The sequence below is a fragment of the Delphinapterus leucas genome, chromosome 9 (genome assembly GCF_059928025.1).
Source record: "Delphinapterus leucas isolate spDelLeu-1000000601 "Yukka" chromosome 9, BTC_Dleu_Yukka2, whole genome shotgun sequence".
NCBI classification, from domain to species: domain Eukaryota; kingdom Metazoa; phylum Chordata; class Mammalia; order Artiodactyla; family Monodontidae; genus Delphinapterus; species Delphinapterus leucas.
This window is the reverse complement of record NC_143137.1, coordinates 15,332,429-15,352,550: the sequence shown is the minus strand read 5'-3', so window position 1 is coordinate 15,352,550 and position 20,122 is coordinate 15,332,429. Positions and strand designations below refer to the sequence as shown.

Genomic DNA, 20,122 nt, shown 5'->3' with positions numbered 1-20,122 from the left:
CTGAACTCCTGGAGGGCCCAAAAAGGGTAAGAAAAGAACCATGGGGCGATTAGCCAGACCTGAGAAGTAATGTGCTATGCATTTCCCTTATACTTAAGGAATATTGCATTCATCAACTATACTTAGCTGAAGAATTTCCTCCTCTCAGCCTTAGTGATGACCTCTGGTTTCTTAAAAGAGTAAGAAATTTGCTGTCCTCAACTTTGGCCAGGATAGACTATCCAAACACTGAGTCTAAAAGTCCTAATTCTCAACTTTTACTTTTCTTTAATGAGAAATTTTATCATTAAGAGAGAACTTCATGGCTTAAGAACAACAATAATCTGTCAATAAATGAAGAATAATGAATGCTGGGGTGAGAGGATGAGACTAATGTGTCATATATGTTGGACAAATGAATTTCTGGACAGTTCCACAGGGGGAGGGGAAAAAAATATATATATATATATATATATCTTGAATTGGTTTCCCAGGGCCCGGGTATATTGGAATACTGACAACTTAAATTCCATCATTTCAATCCCCAGATATAAATAAAGTTAACTACACTTTTTCGTTTTCTTTTTCTTTTTTAACAGCCTGGAGATGAATTCTATCCTAAAGATGAAAATGGCAAATGGTTATATCACAAGTCAAATCTGTGTGCCACTTGGGAGGTGAGTTCAAGTGGGCCTCTTATGTTAAAAGAGTACATTTTTAAATTGTTATCTGATTATTCCTATTCGATTTACGGAGAGTTGCAACCTTTACTCCCAATGAAAAGTAGTAGTCAGGTATTTCTAACCATGAGCAAAGATGTATAAAATCTCCACTTCTGAGTGCTGAAAAATGTTTGATTTTGCTTTGATGGAAGAGAAGAATGCCAAAGATAAGGAAGAGAGAATTGTGGGAGGAAAAATAAAGTAAAGGAAATAAGTTCTACTGTAACAGTAAATAAAAATATATAAATGAGATAAACTCACAAATTTTTGGTTTCTCAAATTGAATTTTTAAAAATCAGTAATATGATGTCTAAAAGAAACAAATGTAAAATAATATATGAAAAACTGAAAAACAATTCTGGTTCCATTTCTGAGCAGGCTGCTGGCTCTTTCCCCAAGATTATAAGAGTGAGAAACTAGGGGAAAATAATGAGAAAACCCTTATGGATTTAGGTGGGAGGCAGGTACAGATATTTTGAACTGGTTTGTTTATGAGGTAATACGGAAGCTTTTACCTAGAGTGAAAGGCAACTCAGCAACCAGTAAGATAATATAGGAGAGGAACTATTGGAGTTATTTTTGCTCTTATTTCTCTCTTGCTATAGCCTTGGGACACACTCCACACATGTAGACACTTAGGACTCATGTTCAGACGTCTTCAGGAATCGAGTCAGAGCAGCACTGAAATCTTGCACTTGTGAGAAGCTGATAAAAACATGTCTCTGCCTGACCTCTGGCAGTTGTTTCCTGCCTCTCCCAATTCAAACTCCAAAGGCTGGAAATGATACTCTAATGATCATCTCATTCTAATAGACTTCCCCCTGTTTAGGTTACAGCTGAGGATCTGAACTGTGGCTTGTTTTGAGGGGTGAGGAGGCACTGACTGTGTTTTCTACTGTCTGGGGCTCTCCACCCGAAAGACCATACACTCAATCCTGACCTCATTGGAGCTGACTAGGGTTGGAGTCTGGCATTCTCCTCTAAGGGACTGCCTCACAGTGTACCTAATATCCTCAGGAGAAAATGAGCTCAGAGCCCAAAATAACAAGGCATTTATTTCACAAGGAAACAACATATCTCAATTACATATCGCAACAAAAACAGAACAGAGGACCAAGAACTTTTTAATTAGCCAATTAATATATTCAAGGAGATAAAAGAAAGATATCAGCAATATGAAATAAGAACAAGAAAACGTTTTTTTAAAACAAGAAAAAATAATGATTATGAAAAATAAAAACACAGTGCAGTAGATGGGATAAAAATAGAATGGGTACAGATAAGGAAAAGATGATCAGCTTAAAAGATCAGAATGAGTAAATCTCCCAATTGAAGAAGGAAAGGACAAGAAAAAATTTTAAATGTGAAATATGAAAAGCTAAGAGATGTAAATCATAAAATTAGAATTTCCAGTATCCACACAATAGAAGTCTTAGACAAAAAGAAAGAAAAGGAAGTAATAATTGAAGAAAAAACCCAGAGATATTGAAAAGGCATGAGTTACCAAAGAGGAAAGAGAAAGAAACCCATACCTGGATGCTTTATAGTGAAATTTCAGGATGTCAAACATAAAGAGGAAATGTTAAAACTTCCGGAGTATAGCAAACAAGCCAGTAAAGGAGACAAAAAGAAATAATAAAAAATAATCAGTCTAAGAGAAGGCAGGAAAATAAGAAAAAAGGGGAAATGAATAGATGGGAAAAACAGAAAATAAATAGCAATATGGGGGATTTAAATTCAGTGGTGTCAATAATCACAGTGTATGTAAAGAGCCTAAACAACCCAGTTAAAATGCAGAGGTTTTCAGAATGGATAAAAAGCAAAACCCCACTATATATTATATACAAGAAACTCATTTTAAATAATAAGACACACAACTAAGCCCATGCGCCACAACTACTGAGCCTGCGCTCTAGAGAGCACACGCCACAACTACTGAGCCTGCGTGCTGCAACTACTGAAACCCGCATACCTAGAGCCCGTGCTCAGCAACAAGAGAAAGCCACCGCAATGAGAAGCCTGCACACTGCAATGAAGAGTAGCCCCTGCTCACCACAACTAAAGAAAGCCTGCACACAACAACAAAGACCCAATGCAGCCAAAAATTTTTAAAATAATAAATAAATAATAAAATAAATAGGTTGAAAGTAAAAGGTTAAAAAAAAAGTAAAAGTCTAGAATAAGATGTACTTAGGCTGACAGTAATCAAAAGAGAGCTGGAGTAACCATTTTAATATCAACAAAAATTTCAGAGCAAAGAGTGTTACCAGGGATAAGGAATTTTGTTTTATAATAATAAAGGGTTCAATCCTAAACATCTATGCACCTAAAAACAGAACTCCAAAATACATGAAGCAAAACTAAGAGAAGTGAAAAGAGAAAAAGAATAATCTAGTCAGAGATTTCAAAACCTCTCTCTCGATAATTGAGATAATAAGTAGACAGAAAGTCTATAGAATATAGGAACTTAAACATTATCAAACAACTTGACCTAATTGACATTTATAGAATACTTTTCCAAAATATAACAGAATGCTATTTTTCAAGTGCACATGGAATACTTCACAAAATAGTTCATTTTCTGAGACATAAAACGGATCTCAATACATTTAAAAATATTCTTAGGGCTTCCCTGGTGGCGCAGTGGTTGAGAGTCCACCTGCCTATGCAGGGGACACGGGTTCGTGCCCCGGTCCGGGAAGATCCCACATGCTGCGGGGCGGCTGGGCCCGTGAGCCATGGCCGCTGAGCCTGCGCGTCTGGAGCCTGTGCTCCGCAGCGGGAGAGGCCACAGCAGTGAGAGGCCCGTGTACAGCAAAAAAAAAAAAAAAAAAAAAAAGATATTTTTCATGCAAAGTAGGCTGTCTGATGACATTGGAATTAAATTTGAGTCAATAACAAAAATAGATCTGAAAAATATATATATATATATCTGAAAAATCATCATATATTTGGAAACTAAGAAGATACGTGTAAATAACCCGTAAGATAAAGAAAAAATAACAAAATCTGAATCTATATGTACTCTATATGCTAGCAACACACAATTGGAAATGCAATTTTTTAAAAACAATGTTAAATATTTAGAGATAAATTTAACAAAATCTATGCAAGACATATAGTTAAAACTACAATATTTTACTGAGAGGATTTTTTGTTAATTTGACCAAATAGAGAGCTGTATCATGTTCTTTGATGGAAAGATTGAATACAGATAATTTAATTCTCCCCTAATTCATGGATAGATTCAGTGCAATCCCAATGACTATCCCAAAGGAAATTGAAAAGCTGATTCTAAAATGTATAGGGAAGTGCAAAAACCATAATGATAAAGATTTAATTTACTAAGAAGATATATCAGTCTTAAACACATATGTACCAAATAAAATATCTTCAATATATATAAAGCAAAAATTGATAGAATACAGAAAGACACTGGTAAATCCACTGTTACAGTGGGAGATTTCTGATATATTTCTCTAAATTATTGAAAAGCCAGGAAAAGCTAGACCTAATCTTCTATATAATGTGTGTGTATGTGAGAGAGAGAAACAAGAAGGATCTGTATCCAAAAATAGGAGAATATACATTTTCCACACATACCAGACACATAAAATTTTTCAGGTACTATACCATAAAGAAAACCTCAACAAATTTTAAGAAATAAGATCATTATTATCATGCTGGTATACATTATGAAAATACAAGGGGAAGATATGATATACAACATTTCCCCAAAATCATTCAATTACAGAATTCCTGCCTATCTCCTCCACTTTTCTTTAGTTCACAGAATGCCTATTAATATACCCAGGGACTTTACTTTTTAAAGAATGCACAGTCACCTTTATAAATGTTTATTCTTGCTTGTGTTGAGGTTTCTTTCTTGACCCATTGGCTCTTACCCTACAGGCTTTAGAAGCTTGCAAAGATGCTGGCTTGGTGAAATCCCTCGGTGTATCCAATTTTAACCGTAGGCAGCTGGAGCTTATTCTGAACAAACCAGGACTTAAGCATAAGCCAGTCAGCAACCAGGTACAGCTTGACAAGGGGAGGGAGGGGAGGGGGGGTGTGGGGATTGGGGAATGTGGGAGGATCCATTACTCAACAGAAAGGATCCTGGACTAGGAGTCAGGAAGTCTTGTGGTCACTTTACGTATATCTCATCATTAGACCGTGGGCAAGTCAATTTATGTCTCTTAAGAAAAAAGATTTGAAAGTTCAAATCCAAAAAGTAACCCAAACTTTTTCTGAAGAAAAATAATAATGTAGGGGAACAAAACCTACCAGACATTGACACACAGAGTATTTAAAATAATGTAAGATTAGCACAAGAACCAACATACAAATAAATAGAAAATAAGAGATACCTTAGAAACGGTCTCAAATAAAATAAAAACTTAATGTAAAATAAAATAGCACAAACTAATGACAAAGGAATTGATTTTTCAGTAAATAGTGTGGGGAAAATTGATAGTTATATAGTAACAAATATAGATCTTTGCCTCATGTTATACTCCAAAGTGTCCCTTTGATCAGGCATTAAAGAAGAAACAAGAAATTATTTGTGAATACTACAAAAGAATTTTAGTTTTCTGGAGCTATGGATAGAAAGGGAAGCCATGGGAAAATTATAAAGAAAACCAATACATGTAATAGTGTAAAAATGTTAAACACTAAAAATATTAGAAACAAAGAGCAAACAAAATTAGATGATTATATCTAAAAATATAACAGAAAAAGGGGATCATGTCCTTACGAATTAAAAGCCTAATAAAAATCAATGAGAAAAATACTAAGCCTCAAAAGAAATGAACAGAAAGTCACAGAAGACAGATTGCAAGACTGATAAACATATGAAAAATATTTAGCTGCTCTAGTAATTATGGAAATTTAAATTTAAGTGTAATTTTGTATTGTGTATCAAATTAGCAAAGTTTCTGTTTTATTTTTTAATATAGTGTTCCATGTAAGCAAGTGATGGAGTGCTGGCAAATGCAAATTGGTTCAACCTTCCTGAAAAGCAATTTTGCAATAAGTAGCAAGAGCCTTAAAAAGTGTTCAGTTTTCGATTTCTAGGAATCCATCCTTGTGGAAAAAAATCAGAACACCCATATGTGTGTTTGTCACAGCACTTTATGTGTGTGTTTGTCGCAGCACTGTTTATCATGGCAAAAAAAAAAAAAAAAAACACCAAAAAGGAAACAACATAAATATGAAAAATTCAGGGAATGTTTACATAAACTTTAAAACATTTGTAATATGTGAAATCTTAACAAAAAATGTTCTTGAATCACTCTTGAGGAAAAGAGAAATGGCCACGATATTAAATGGAAAGACCAGGATACAAAACATAATATAGTATGAAGGCAATTATATTATTTAAAAAGTGCAAATATTGGAAAGAAATATGTCAAAATGCTAACCGTGGCTATCTCTGGCTGTGAATTTTACAAGTAAATTCTGTTTTCTTCTTTATGCTTTTCTGTATTTCAAGTCTTCTGCAGTGAGCATATATTACTCTTGTAATCACAACAAAATATTATTGTTAAATGGGGATATGACATCCTCTTCCCCCTACTTCATAAAACATTAAGAAGCTGCACTAAAAAATGCTCTTGGAACTGGTAAATATTCACAAACTTGGATTATGGTGGACTTGTTTGTTGAATTCATTGTTATTAGAAACTCAAAAGGATTCATAACAGAAAAAATGAATTACCTACATCATGACAGTAGCCCACAGCTAAATAGAAGTGTTGCCATATTTAGAAGTACCACTTCCGAACTGATACCGCAGCTAGCGCTATATCATACGCTCTCAGGAACAGAGAGCAACAACCTTTGCCTTCCTCATTGATCTCAATCCATCCCTTTATTCCTAACCAATCCCCTACCCAGCATATCCTTCACATCTCCTTCCTGCACCCCTAAGAACAATATTTTGTTCTAAAAATGTTGAAGTGACAAGCAGCTTTCTTCTTACAAATGCACAGAGACAGATGGTGATTTTCGACCTGAGAATGAAAAATAGTGAAAATTCGACAGTGTGTTTCCTCATGCCAAGGAGGAAATACCCTCATCTGTTGGCACAAGAATGTCGATCAGCTTCACAAATATACCCTGAAAGAGAATCAAGGCTTGTTGGAAGATCATAGCCTGAACCTATTCATGTGTCCTGTCGTGTCTGAAAGCAGAATATGTCAAAACTCTAGAGCTGGCAAGGTCAAAGTGCAGGTCTCCCAGCCACCAGCCATGACCCTATGCCCTGGTAGGACCATCTCTACTCCAGAGATACAAAATGAGCAGCTTTCAACCCAGGAATACGGTGAGCATATTTTGGGCATTAGACAGAGTGGACACATTTCATGTGCAAGGGATACATACCTGAAGGCTTGCCTGATTCAAAATTCACGTATTTCAAAACTAATTTTCCCATTAGACTAAATCTAATGTAAAATTTGCAAAATTTTATATTTTTCATTGACTTCGTGAACAAATTGACATAGAATATAACCTCACTCTATACTCGTTCTCAGAGCTTGAGCAATCCAAGATTCCTTAGTACTCCCTATGATGTCTGTCTGAAGCAACGTCCCTCCAGGCTCCGCCCCTGGCTTAGACTGTCTGAAAGCCTTCCTAGCGTCATACAGTGCTCTCCCAGCCCAGTTCAAAGGGGACTGTGGATCTATCTCAAGCCATTTAATCTCATACAAAGTTCCAACACCTAACTCTAGGAACGAAGGAAAGAAGGGAGGTAAGGAGGGACGGAGGGAAGGAAAGAAGAAGGGAAGGAGTAAGGAAACTTTCCACATTCTTCAGTTTTTCCTGATCCTATTCACCATGCCTAACTCACAGGTGTCCTGACACAGAAATTAGTAAATAGTTGTTGAGTGACTTCATTAATGAAATGAAAATTCAATGCAGTTTTTCATGGAAAGACAGAAGAGGTTGGGTTAATTAATGAAAGGACTTTTGCTATTTTCCTTAATGGATTCTGTCCCGCTTCTTAACTTCACCCTAAAACTACAGCATTACCAAAGGGTGTTGTAAAACCCCGGACACACCAAGACGCTGACAACTTACATCAGTTTTACATAGCAAACAAGGAAAAGTAAATACTGCAGCTCCACTGGCTCATTCACAAAGGGCTCTAAGCAGTCCCTAGCAAAGAAGGAAGGCAAGTGTGCTTAGGTACCCTTCTCCTTAGAAATAAGGATGACATCAAGGCCCTGCAACATCAGGAACCATCACCACCCTCTACCTTAAACTGAGCATCCGGTCCCAGCCAGAAATGACCAGCTGTACCCCATACGAAGCCCAGCCTACAACAGTCTGCAGCATCAAGAGTGATGTTTCCTAAGATTCTGGCTTCGTCCTCGCTGTATAACTCTTGTTTTCACTCATTCAACAAATGGTCATCAAGCACCTGCCTTATGCCAGGCACTGTGCTAGGTTCTAGGCATGCAAAAGTGACCAAAGACAGATATAGTCCTTGCTCTCGTGGATCATACATTAATGAAGTCAGGAAAGTTATATGTAATTGGAAACTGAGACAGATGCTCTGAAGAGAAGGAATGTGGCTCTCTGAGGTCATATGCACTTGGGTCATGTTAGCCTACCCACTCCCACCTCCATCCCTAGAATTTCCTTCACTGAGTGGTCCTTTAGCCATATGCCCTCAAGTTTTTAATCAAAAAACTATCTATGCAAAGATCTTTGTTATATTACATATTATATTATATATTTGAGTTTATATTACATTAACTCAAATTTTTGTTGAGTATGGGTTTCTAGTATGTTGCCCAATGCAACTTTCTGTAAACTCCCGAATTTGTTCACAGAATGGATATTCACATACCTGTTTGTTTTATTTTTTAATTGTATTAGCCCTATTATGTATACATTTTGTTTTATATATATATATATATATACACACACACACAAATACACACACATATATATGTATATAGGTAAATACACATGCTATATACACATGTGCATACACATATTTAGGCCAGAGACCATAACAGCACTCCAGCTGATTAGAAAGGAGTCCCTGTGGGGTAAATTAAATGTGTTTGGCGCAAGCAGGCAGGCATGAAAGTAAGGAATTCACACTTAGTCTTTAAGCGATGACGTGACATGATAAAAAAAAAAAAATTGTTTGAAAAGATTAGTGTACCAATAAGATAGAAAATGAGAAAGAGACCAAAGGGGGAGAGTAATGCTAGGAGTGGGAGAGGGTAAGGGAAAGAAATACAGTCCACCCTCCATATCCATGGATGCAGAACCCGCAAATATAGACTGTATATATAGACTGTACTACACCATTTCATAGAATGGACTTGAGCATTTTGGTGTTTGCTGGGGTGGGGGTGTGTGTCTTGGAACCAATCCTACGTGAATACCTAGGGACTACTGTACTATGGACACTGTGTGTCACTTTTTAGAATTAAGAAATGTTCCCAAGTGGGGCAGAAAACAAAAATGTCTTAGGGAAAAGGAGGGATCAAGATTATGAGGGGGCAGGGGAAAAAGAAGAAATGGGAGAAACTGACAAGGGGGAAAAAGAAAGTCTATCAAATTAGAAAAAGGAAAGAAGACCCACCTCTAAGAGTTCCAGTTTACCTTTCCACTTCATCAATAGCATTTTCTTGTGCCTTCTAGAAATGTAACTTGTCAAATATTTAATACTTTAGATAGTGAAAATAATAATTATATACTTAAAATATTTTAATTAAGACTTGGTTGATTTTAATTAAAAAGAAAGCAAACACGTAGGTCAAAAACTACCATAGTGTTTAAGAAGAAACTTTGAGAAGAACTTTTGTTGACACATGAGTTTTTAGTGCAGGAATCCTGTCAGTAAGATACAGAAAATGAAACTAGGCCTACACTTGGGGTAAAGAACTCTCCACCAAGAAGACAAAATTCATCTGTAAATTTAGTTTTATACACACTCTACCTCTTGTGAAAATATTCTTAGATGTTTGATAGTGAGGGACAGAGGGCTTCTGCAACATGTCACTTCTATTTACCAAGACTGTAATGTGAACCTTGAGACTGCGTGTTTGTTATGGAAAATTGTATTTGCTAGAATATTTACTATAAATAATTGAATCTTCACTTAAAGTTTTAAACTGATAGCTGTAAAAATTGAATTTGTCCCCCAATTATTTTAGGATTAACCCACAGATGGTGACCTCACTAACCTTGTTTTAATGCATCTCACCGATATATAAACAATGTAAACTTCCTTGTTGGGAAAAATATTTAAGATTTGCCTTGCTATCCAGAATACTTTTCAATCGATTTTATTGAAGAACTTTTTACAAACTATATAAAATTGCATTCATCCAAAAGCCCTTAATTTTGTGCTCTGCTCTCCAATGCAACCACATAGGTTGAATGCCATCCATATTTCACCCAGCCAAAACTCTTGAAATTTTGCCAACAACATGACATTGTCATTATTGCATACAGCCCTTTGGGGACCTCTAGGAATCCATCCTGGTAAGTAATGCTGTCTGTCTCCTCAGGAAGTATATTTCCTTGGTGTAGAGTATGAGGCTAATGTAAATTACTTGACTGAAATGACTCTATTCAGCTGTGTGATCTTAAGGAAGTAATTTCTTCAAGTCATTCTCCACATATGCAAATTAGAGCTAACACAACCTTCCTCACTGAGGTGTTGTAATAATTGATTAGACTCTACCTGTGGAAGTGCCTACCAGTACCTTATTATTTGACAAAGAGTCTCTATGGCCATATTCCGAAATTTTTGAATGTTTTAAATCTCTGTATTCAGTGGCAACACTTCTACTGTGATGCATTCCACAGACTTAAGTAGAAATTTTTCTACTCTAAGATGATTCCAAGAGTTGTGCCTTTGTTTCTTCTACTTCAGTCTTCTTGCCTTCCCCTGTGTGCCTACTTCCAACCCCATTCTCTCTGTAAGATCCATCAAAGCAATATTATTTACCGTCTGGAAGAGGCAGCTCTGTGAATCTGCCTGTCTTGATCTTCCCATACTAAGAGCAAGTCTTCTGAATACTCTGCACTCAGAGAAGTTGGTTACAGGTGACCTGAAGTGTTCTGGATAGGTTACCAGGTGAATGGGGGTCAGAGGAGGAGGGTAACTGGTAAACCACTGGTTCTCATTACTCGGACTAAATATGATGCATGTTTCGATTTTTTTTTTTAAAGGGTGAATGTGTCTTCCCCACCTTTGTTAAAGGATGCACTTCTAAACTCACTGGGGAAAAAATACAATAAGACAGCAGCTCAAGTTGTTTTGCGTTTCAACATCCAGCGAGGAGTGGTTGTCATTCCTAAAAGCTTTAACCCTGAAAGGATCAAAGAAAACTTTCAAGTAAGAGAACTGCTTCTGGAAATGTAAAAAGTAGGGTATTTTTTTTTTAGAGATAATTTTGTGTTCAGATTAATAAGAAAGTTGCAATGCCTTCATATGTTATTTTATACCTGCTCCCCGACCCCCTCCGCCCATACCTGGATTTAATTTTAGCTGAATTTGAGACAATTCCTAGTAATTCAGGGATTTCTTTGCTGCTTGTAGGCTATCTAGCTCCTCTATTTCTTCTGTTTCCTTACCTATTGACTCTGGACACTACCTACTCCCTTCCCCACTAGCACAGCAGCAATAGAAGGTATAAAATTGGAAATTCATAACAGTCAACTTTCCACCTTCTTAATGGCTCTGGAAAAAGTTGGGGACAAATTTGGAAATTATTGAAGAGGATCATTTAGACTTCATAAATGCCAACCCCCTTTATTTCCTCTATAAGTAATCTGTAATCAGCATTATAAATTATAGGTGAGAAAAGAGGCCACTAGACAATGGAGTGATTAGTTTACTGTGCTACTTCCAAAGAATAAACTGCTAGGTAAATGCAGCCATAGAAAAGTACCATGTAAAGTTAATCAGTTACCCATCAGTTAATAATTTAAATTTCAAAAGTAAGTTGTTTTTTGTCTTACTCATAATTAAAGATAAAAATGAGATAGTATTTATCCCCTCAGATAGGAAAATAATCAGAATGTTAACAGTGTGTGGGAAAACAGGCAGTTTCATATAATACTATTAGAAACATAAATTGATGTAAGATTTGGAGAAGGATGTCATTTTTCCAGATCCATCAAAATTCAAACATACATGTCCATTGACCCAACAATCTTTTTCCCATAGATGTATTTGCATATTCATGCGCACATATACAGATGTTTATTACAGCATACTTTATCAGCTAAAAAAAACTGGAAACAATTTTCAATAGGATATTATAAAACAAATTATGATATATTTGTACAATGAAACAGTATATAGGCATTTTTATTTATTTTTCTTTTTTAACAGAACTCTACTGAGGTGTAATTGAAATGCAATGAACTGAACATAAAGTATAAAATTGGAAAAGTTTTTTTGGAAAAGTTTTGACACATGTACGCACCCATGAAACCATCACCACAATCAAGATAATGAACATACCCAGCACCTCCAATAGTCTCTTCATGCCCTTTTATAATCTATCCCTCCTGGTCCCCAATCCCAAGCAAGCACTGATTTTCTTTCTATCCCTATAGGCTAGTTTGCATTTCCTAGAATTTCAAATGAATGAATTCACACAGTATGTGTACTTTTATATCCATTTTTAAATAATAAAGTGAAAATATAAGTACTGACATGGGAAGACATCCATGATATTAGACAATTATCTTCAGAGCTTTTTTGCTACCACATGAAGGAATGAAATTCAAATTTACCAAAGAAAAAGAGACATAATTTATTGGCTCTCATAACTGGAAAGTCCCTGGGTAGGTCAGACATGACTGGACACAGGTATTCTAATGATTTATAAAAAGATTGAGTGCTCCCCACCCCCTTTCTCCACATGGTGGCACACACAGATTAATATGGGTTAATCTGTTACCCACATTTAGTAAAGATGATCACAGATAAAGGCTTCTGTCTCTGTCAATCCCTGCTTGTCCTTTTATGGGTCATTGGCTACTCCCATAATAATCACTGTATCTAATGAAAAAGATACCTTGATTGGTCCCCTGGGCTACATCCCTATTCTTGTGCTGAAGGAGGTGAGGTCATGTGACAAATAGTCCTACTAGGTGCGGGAAGGTGTTAAAGAAAAAGGAAGCTTGTAAGGATTTCTTTTATAAGTGACTGGTTCATTCATGACTGTTCTTATGTTATAATAAATTTCCTTCTACAATCTCATAACTCCAATTCTTGGATAATTAATAATCAAAGGAAAGAATGCTCTGAAAAGACCACTTGGAAACAATCCTTGGGGGAATGACTTAATAAATCGTATTACATCTATACTACGGATATAGTTGTTAAATAAATAAAGTCAGTCTATATATTTTGACAGAAAAGATCACCAAGACATATTATGTGAATGAGATAAAGTTGCAGAATAATAGAAATATGATACAATTGCATTTTGCTGTTGCTGTGTTGAATGTTTGGAAGGAATCTGTGGGAAGGGGAATAGGACTGGGGTGGTGGGTATCAAGAGGCACTTTTGTTTTTTTTACTCCATACATGTCCATGTATTTCTGTAGTGTTTCATTTCCTTACAAAAAGCATATATTCATGTATTACTTTTACAATTAAAATTTATTCATGTAGGGCTTCCCTGGTGGCGCAGTGGTTGAGAGTCCGCCTGCCGATGCAGGGGACACGGGTTCGTGCCCCGGTCTGGAAAGATCCCACGTGCTGCGGAGCGGCTGGGCCCGTGAGCCATGGCCACTGAGCCTGCGCGTCCAGAGCCTGTGCTCCGCAACGGGAGAGGCCACAGCAGTGAGAGGCCTGCGTACCGCAAAAAAAAAAAAAATTTATTCATGTAAATTACTAAATTAAAAGTTAAGGGATAGAAAGATAAAATAATAAGAGAAATTATAAACAAACCAATTGTTAAAAATATAAATAAGCTAAAATAAACTATTAAAATGTTCATAAAGGACAATTATAAAACCAAGGTACAAACTGTACAAGCTAAAAAAAAAACAATGAAAAAGTAATTAGAATTAAAAGGTAGATAAAGAGACATTAAAAATGACAAGAGAAAGGATTAATATGATGAACCAAAGCAAATTAAAAGTTAGAAAAAAATACATAAGCAAATTTACAGACTAGGGAATATTGTTAAAAAAAAAAAAAAGTGCATGAAGGCCATAGTCCAGAATCAAAAGTTCAGCATCTTATACCAAAATAATAAGAATTCTTCACTTTTGATTTTTAGATGTTCTGAATGCGTATTGTTTCAGAACATTTGAAATTTCTTGCAAGATGTCCCCAGCAGGATTGTCTTAAAGACAAAGGGCAGAAAGAATTCCACCTCCACATGGGTGGGGTGGCCCCCCCGCACTAGCCCAACTCCTCTAAGACATTTGCAGAGATGTTCATAAACCTTTGAAGGGCTCCCACTGCTGGCCTCACTCCCTGATCCCAAGCTTGACCCATCTTCTACTATTATAAATGTCTGTTTTTTTGTTTCTGTTATTTCAGATCTTTGACTTTTCTCTCACTGAAGAAGAAATGAAGGACATTGAAGACCTGAATAAAAATGTCCGCTTCGTGGAAATGCTCATGTGAGTTCTGGGGGATCATTAATCAGGTTCTGTGCAGTGATGTTGGATTGTCAAGCGTCAACCAACAGGCTCTCATGAATCGGGACCATGTCCATGGAAGGCACAAGGGTAAACGCCAGTGGGCAGCATGTTCTGAATTAGGAACTTCCTACAAACCTGCATTTTTGTTTAAAAGAATATTTCTGACGTTTATGACATTCCCATTGGTTAGGTTAAGACATCACAGGCAAAAAACATTGAGGAGAATTAAATCACAGTTTTCGTTATGTTAATACAACAGCAGCACAGATATGCAAACAACATACTTATTTCTTCCTTAGAAATCAAAGTGGGCACAAATTAGAGCAAAGCTGTCAACAAGAACAATTCCTGGGAGAGAGGCATTAGAGTGCAGTAGAAAGAGCACCAGGTTGAGTTTTAGACAAATGTTTGCCTATAAGATTTGGAGCTTCTGGCTTCACCTATTGTCTGACTTCCCACAAGCAAAATTCCTTGGAAGTGTTGCCAAATTTAACTATCAACGGAAGTAACCCTTTATTCTCTGAATATTACAGAGCCTTAAAAATAAAAAAAAAGAATATAGTTCATGTATATATACACACATATATATTTGTATACATACATACCCACATTTTTTCTTCTTAATCATTCTTCATTAATATTTCCAGTTCTTGAAATCACCTGGATAGTATTCTTCTTTTTACAATCTTCTCTTTAAGTGTGCATTTAGAAAATGCTCGTTAAGATGGTTTGTATAGTTTGGGCCCTTATCTTATTGGTCCCACTATTTTTCATGAGTCAGAAAGTGCAGACTGTGCTAACACTGAATTTCTGGATCAATTTCTGAATTAATAAACAGCTTTCTAATGTGAATTTTCCAGGGGAAAAACTATTTGAAATCAAGAAGCACCTCCTAGCCTCAAGAACATAAAAGTAAACACAAACACAGAACTAACCCTTACACGTTAATTAACAGCTCTTGAAGATAAACTGTTTCTATTGAATAAATATCATTAAATTAAAAATAGTAAGAGATAGCCAATCCTCCAATATGCTGTTTTTGTTTTTTTTTTAAAGTTGGTTAGTGACATTATTTGGTTTGACATTTTATTTATTTCTTTATTTATTTATGGCTGTGTTGGGTTCTCGTTGCTGCACGCGGGCTTCCTCTAGTTGCGGTGAGCAGAGGCTACTCTTCGTTGCGGTGCGTGGGCTTCTCATTGCAGTGGCTTATCTTGTTGCGGAGCACGGGCTCTAGGCGCACGGACTTCAGTAGTGTGGCACGCGGGCTCAGAAATTGTGGCTCACAGGCTCTAGAGCACAGGCTCAGTAGTTGTGGGACACAGGCTTAGTTGCTCCATGGTATGTGAGATCTTCCTGGACCAGGGCTCCAACCCATCTCCCCTGCATTGGCAGGCGGATTCTCAACCACTGCATCACCAGGGAAGCCCGACCTTTGACATTTTTAATACCTAATTCTAGCAACACTGGGAAAATAACTCATCACATCTGGAAATAACTAGAAAAATCAGCAAGGAGAAACAAAGATTAGGCCCCATTGATCAAAAAAATGTATCATTTAGGGATGCTGGGCCAAGGTTCTGCTGCTTTTCATCTGGCTGATCCTTGATATTTGACAGCCTTCTCTGGTTTTGTTTTATATTTTAATTTAAAGCTCAGAGAACTAAATCTTAGGTGTGCTTCAGTACAGGCACACCCACACTCCGGTCCTTTTATAGACTGTTTCACCATTTTTATTTAAGAGGCAGCGTCATCATTATCATCACTGTCATCGTCATTATGGAAACTTACTTTGCTGGTCATCAACTTTCTAAATCTCAGACTTTCAGCTCTCAGGAGGCCTAGTGATAGGGGCAAGTAAAAACTCTGAGAAGAGACCGACACTGATTCATGATAGAGTTTTTTTGTTTGTTTGTTTGTTTTTGCGGTACGCGGGCCTCTCACTGTTGTGGCCTCTCCCGTTGCGGAGCACAGGCTCCAGACGCGCAGGCTCAGCGGCCATGGCTCACGGGCCCAGCCGCTCCGCGGCATGTGGGATCTTCCCGGACCGGGGCACGAACCCGTGTCCCCTGCATCGGCAGGCGGACTCTCAACCACTGCGCCACCAGGGAAGCCCCATAATAGAGTTTTGAAGAGCAATGCTTATGTGGTTTATTGAAATGGGAGGCAGTTTATTTCAAGAGAGCAGGAGGAAGAAGTTGGGACAAAGTGTGTAAGTAGGCAGGTATTGCTCACCTCCTGTGCTTTTGTTTTAAGAAAATGTTAATGTGGAGACAACTAGCCTTCTCCCCCCAATCCCCCCACCCCACACTTACACCCAGGGTGCTATCTGGGGCTTCAGTAAAAGGTGCTGGCTTAAGGGGAAACGGGGGAGGAGAATAGGCACGAAACAGAAATGGAATGAGTAAGAGAAAGAGGGAATGGCTGGTGAAGTTACCAAAGAATGCTAGTAACACATACAGCCATGCAGCATTTGAAGTGAACTTTTTCCCTTTGGGGGAATTGTTTTGGCAGGTGGTGTGACCATCCTGAATACCCATTTCATGATGAATACTGACTTCAGAGAGCTCTGCAACAGATATTTTCCCTCTATATGTGCCAGGACTTTGGGCTGGGTGGTTCCTCCAGCTATGGAAATCAAAGGAGTTTACTATCCTCAGATGAAATGGTGATGGAGACACACTTAACTTTTGTGTAGTGTAAGTGACTTTGACTTAGCTATGTGGGGGGAAAAATAGGTTTAAATCTGTTGAAATAACTTGGAAATTATCAGCTAATATTTTATTAAATCAATGTCTTCTGGGTTTCAGAAAGAGAAATATTAGGCTTTAGAAAAGACTTCAAAGGCAACATATGAAGATAAATAACACATGAATTCGGATACTGCTGCCATGGGTAGTCTGAGTTCTTTAGCAGTTAACAGGGCAACAGCAAGGATGGAGAGCTGGACCATGCCAGTGTGCTGGCAGTGGTCTTGATGGTTTGGACCATTGACTGTAATACAGACACAGCCAAGGTAAGATCCACACATGCATTATTAACAGGGAAGTGATTTGCTTCACCTTGAGTAGAGAGAGAGGGCTAAGTATAGAAAAGTCTTACTATAGAGCTAATTAAACACCACAGCGGTCAACAAAGCCATACTGATTTGATTGTTGTTTGTTTCCATCCAATGTGTGTTCGTGTAGCTTTTATCCAGCTTGAAAGATGGATAATTGCTTGTTTTCTCTTGCATGCTTTAAAGGGCCTGAGCTTCAGTAAGCTAGTGATCTATGCTAACACTGCCTGCAACTCCTGCCCCCATTCATTATATGACCACCATTATGCAAAGTGGCTTGAGACAACCTGCATACCCTGTATTGTAAAATAGCCCACAGACCATTATTTCAAAAGAAGACATATAAAAAGGAAGCTTTAGGAAACATATTGAAAGAAGAGGTTTTATAGAATCATTAGACTTAAGACTTTGAAAGTTATTGGGATAACTGAATTTTGAGAAAGTAGCAAGTTCAAAAGAACACTGATAATTTTACTATATGTAAATTTTTTAAGTGAATAAAATGATTATTAGAATTCCATAGTAGAGATGTACCTATTTTCAATCCAGCCAGAGCAGTATATTTTATTCATTCATATTAAGTCACTCTCACAGGGCAAGAGAGCGCTTCAAAACTTCAAAACATCAAAACAAACTTATGTTTGTCCAAGATCAATTGCTTATAATCTTCCATGATCTGAAAACGTACATTTCTGAGAAATTATCATTTTAAAAAATTGATCTCTACTTATTGTTTCCAATAATTCTAATATGAATACTTACAATGCTATTCTCTGGAAAATATCTCATTCACAAAAATAATAAAAATGATGATTTATTCTACCACATGAATCTCCATTTTGTTGCTTGGGGTGGGGGGAATCATCTGAATTCATTTAAATTAGAGACCTTTGGTTGAATTCCTACTGTACATTTAGCACTGGGAAGATAGGGAAGATAGGAAGAAAAGGGAGTACTGTAATGAAAGAACAGAAACTCAAGTCCTGACCTCTACTGTCAAAACGCTTCAAAATACTTCAGGGGGCTGGTGTGGAAGAAGGACCACACCTATCAAACCATTTTTTAAAGACAGGCATTGGAAAAGAGTCCCACTATTTGTCAGGGGAAATGTATACATGTATTTCTAAAGATTGGAAGAGGGGAATTCTGTCTTAGTCTTAACAGAGATGGAGGAAAAAGAGTTGGAGACAGAAAACAGAGGTCAGGAAAGAGTGATGGTCTGCATGAGTTTCTGCATGTCACTTCTCCCTTCACTCTCATTCCTCTCAAGCTTCCCAACTATTTTGGGATAAATTGTATGCCCCCAAAATTCATATGTTGAAGTACTAGCCCGTAGTACCTCAGAACATGACCTTATTTGGAAATAGGGTCATTGCATATGCAATTAGGTAAGATGAAGTCATATTGGAGTATGGTAGACACTAATCCAGTATGATTGGTATCCTTATAAAAAGGGGAAACTTGGACACAGGCAACACACAGGGAGAGCACCATGTGCAGATAGAGGCAGAGGTCAGGGTGACGCTTTTACAAAGATGTCCAGCAAACCACCAGAAGCTAGGTGAGAGGCATGGACCAGATTCTCCTCATAGCCCTCAGAAGGTACCAACCCTGCCAACACCTTTATCTCGGACTTGTGGTCTCTAGAACTGTGAGACAATAAATTTCTGTTATGTAAGTGGCCAGTTTGTGGCACTTTGTTCAAGCAGCCCTAGCAAGCAAATATACCATCTCTCAGTCAAGATTTCCAGTCTCTCAAGCTGACACCAGCAGTAAAAATGGCCTTACTTAGTCAATGCTTTACTGAGCTCAGGTATTGATGACCAATATTTTTGACCTTCTTGGGGACTTTTGCAACCCCAAAGATGTTTGTTAACCCAAATCAATCTCTTTCCTAATCAGAGGCCTCTAATGGAATATGGAGTAAGATACATCAGTAGTTACATAACCTGCCTGGAAAAGGAGAGGAGGCCAACAGCGTACCCACTGATCCATAAAAACACATGGACCAGAAGAGCAAGGACTTTCTGCCCCAGCCCGCAGAATGTTTTTTGTTTGCCCATCACTGACTATTCTCCTTGGAAGACCTCCCTCAGGCACTGTCTTCCATAATGACACAGAGATTATTGGAAGAGGCCACAAGAGGCACATAGGCACCAATCCCAAGTCTGCAGGCTTCAACACTGCGACGTGCTGCACACTTCATGACCACAGTTATGGAAATGTAAAAAGTTGAGGTAAATTATATTTCCCAGGCTTGGTATTTCTCTGGAACTCCCTTAAAATTTCAAGCTTTCACTGGTGACTTCAATTTCTGACCATTCCAAACTAGTAACTAAATCATGATATCTTGTGGAGCCCTGGTCCTTGCATGTGAACCCTCCCGGAATCTGAACTGTACCCACCATGTTTCTACCTCCAGATACCAAATCCCCAAGTTCTCACTTCTTTTGATGGGGGCAAGGGGTGAGGAGGGATAGGATAATCTCCTCTGGGCACTGGTATTTTAGCTAGATTGAGAGCTGAGATGCAGAATATGGTGGGAGGTATGGTGGGAGTAGCAGTGGTCTTGACAAAAGTACATGGACTTTTCAGGTCCCCCCCTTAAATCTGGCCATTGGTAAATCTTCCTACAAAGACTATGTGGCATCCTTAGGAGCATGAGGGCCCCTTTAATTCTGTCTTGGGAGTTGTCAGGAAGAGATAAAAT

General features: G+C 37.6%; 1 protein-coding gene across 1 annotated transcript in view; it reads left to right on the top strand.

The window, feature by feature from the left end:
• Positions 1–15,272, top strand: part of AKR1D1 (aldo-keto reductase family 1 member D1) — a 29,768-nt gene extending 14,496 nt beyond the window's left edge. The window contains exons 4-8 of the mRNA XM_022580193.3: positions 579–656; positions 4,614–4,736; positions 10,108–10,217; positions 10,911–11,076; positions 14,251–15,272. Of these exons, the coding sequence (XP_022435901.2) occupies positions 579–656; positions 4,614–4,736; positions 10,108–10,217; positions 10,911–11,076; positions 14,251–14,337 (564 nt within the window). The 3' untranslated portion in view covers positions 14,338–15,272. The remainder of the gene's footprint in view (positions 1–578; positions 657–4,613; positions 4,737–10,107; positions 10,218–10,910; positions 11,077–14,250) is intronic.
• The last annotated feature ends 4,850 nt before the right edge of the window (positions 15,273–20,122 follow it).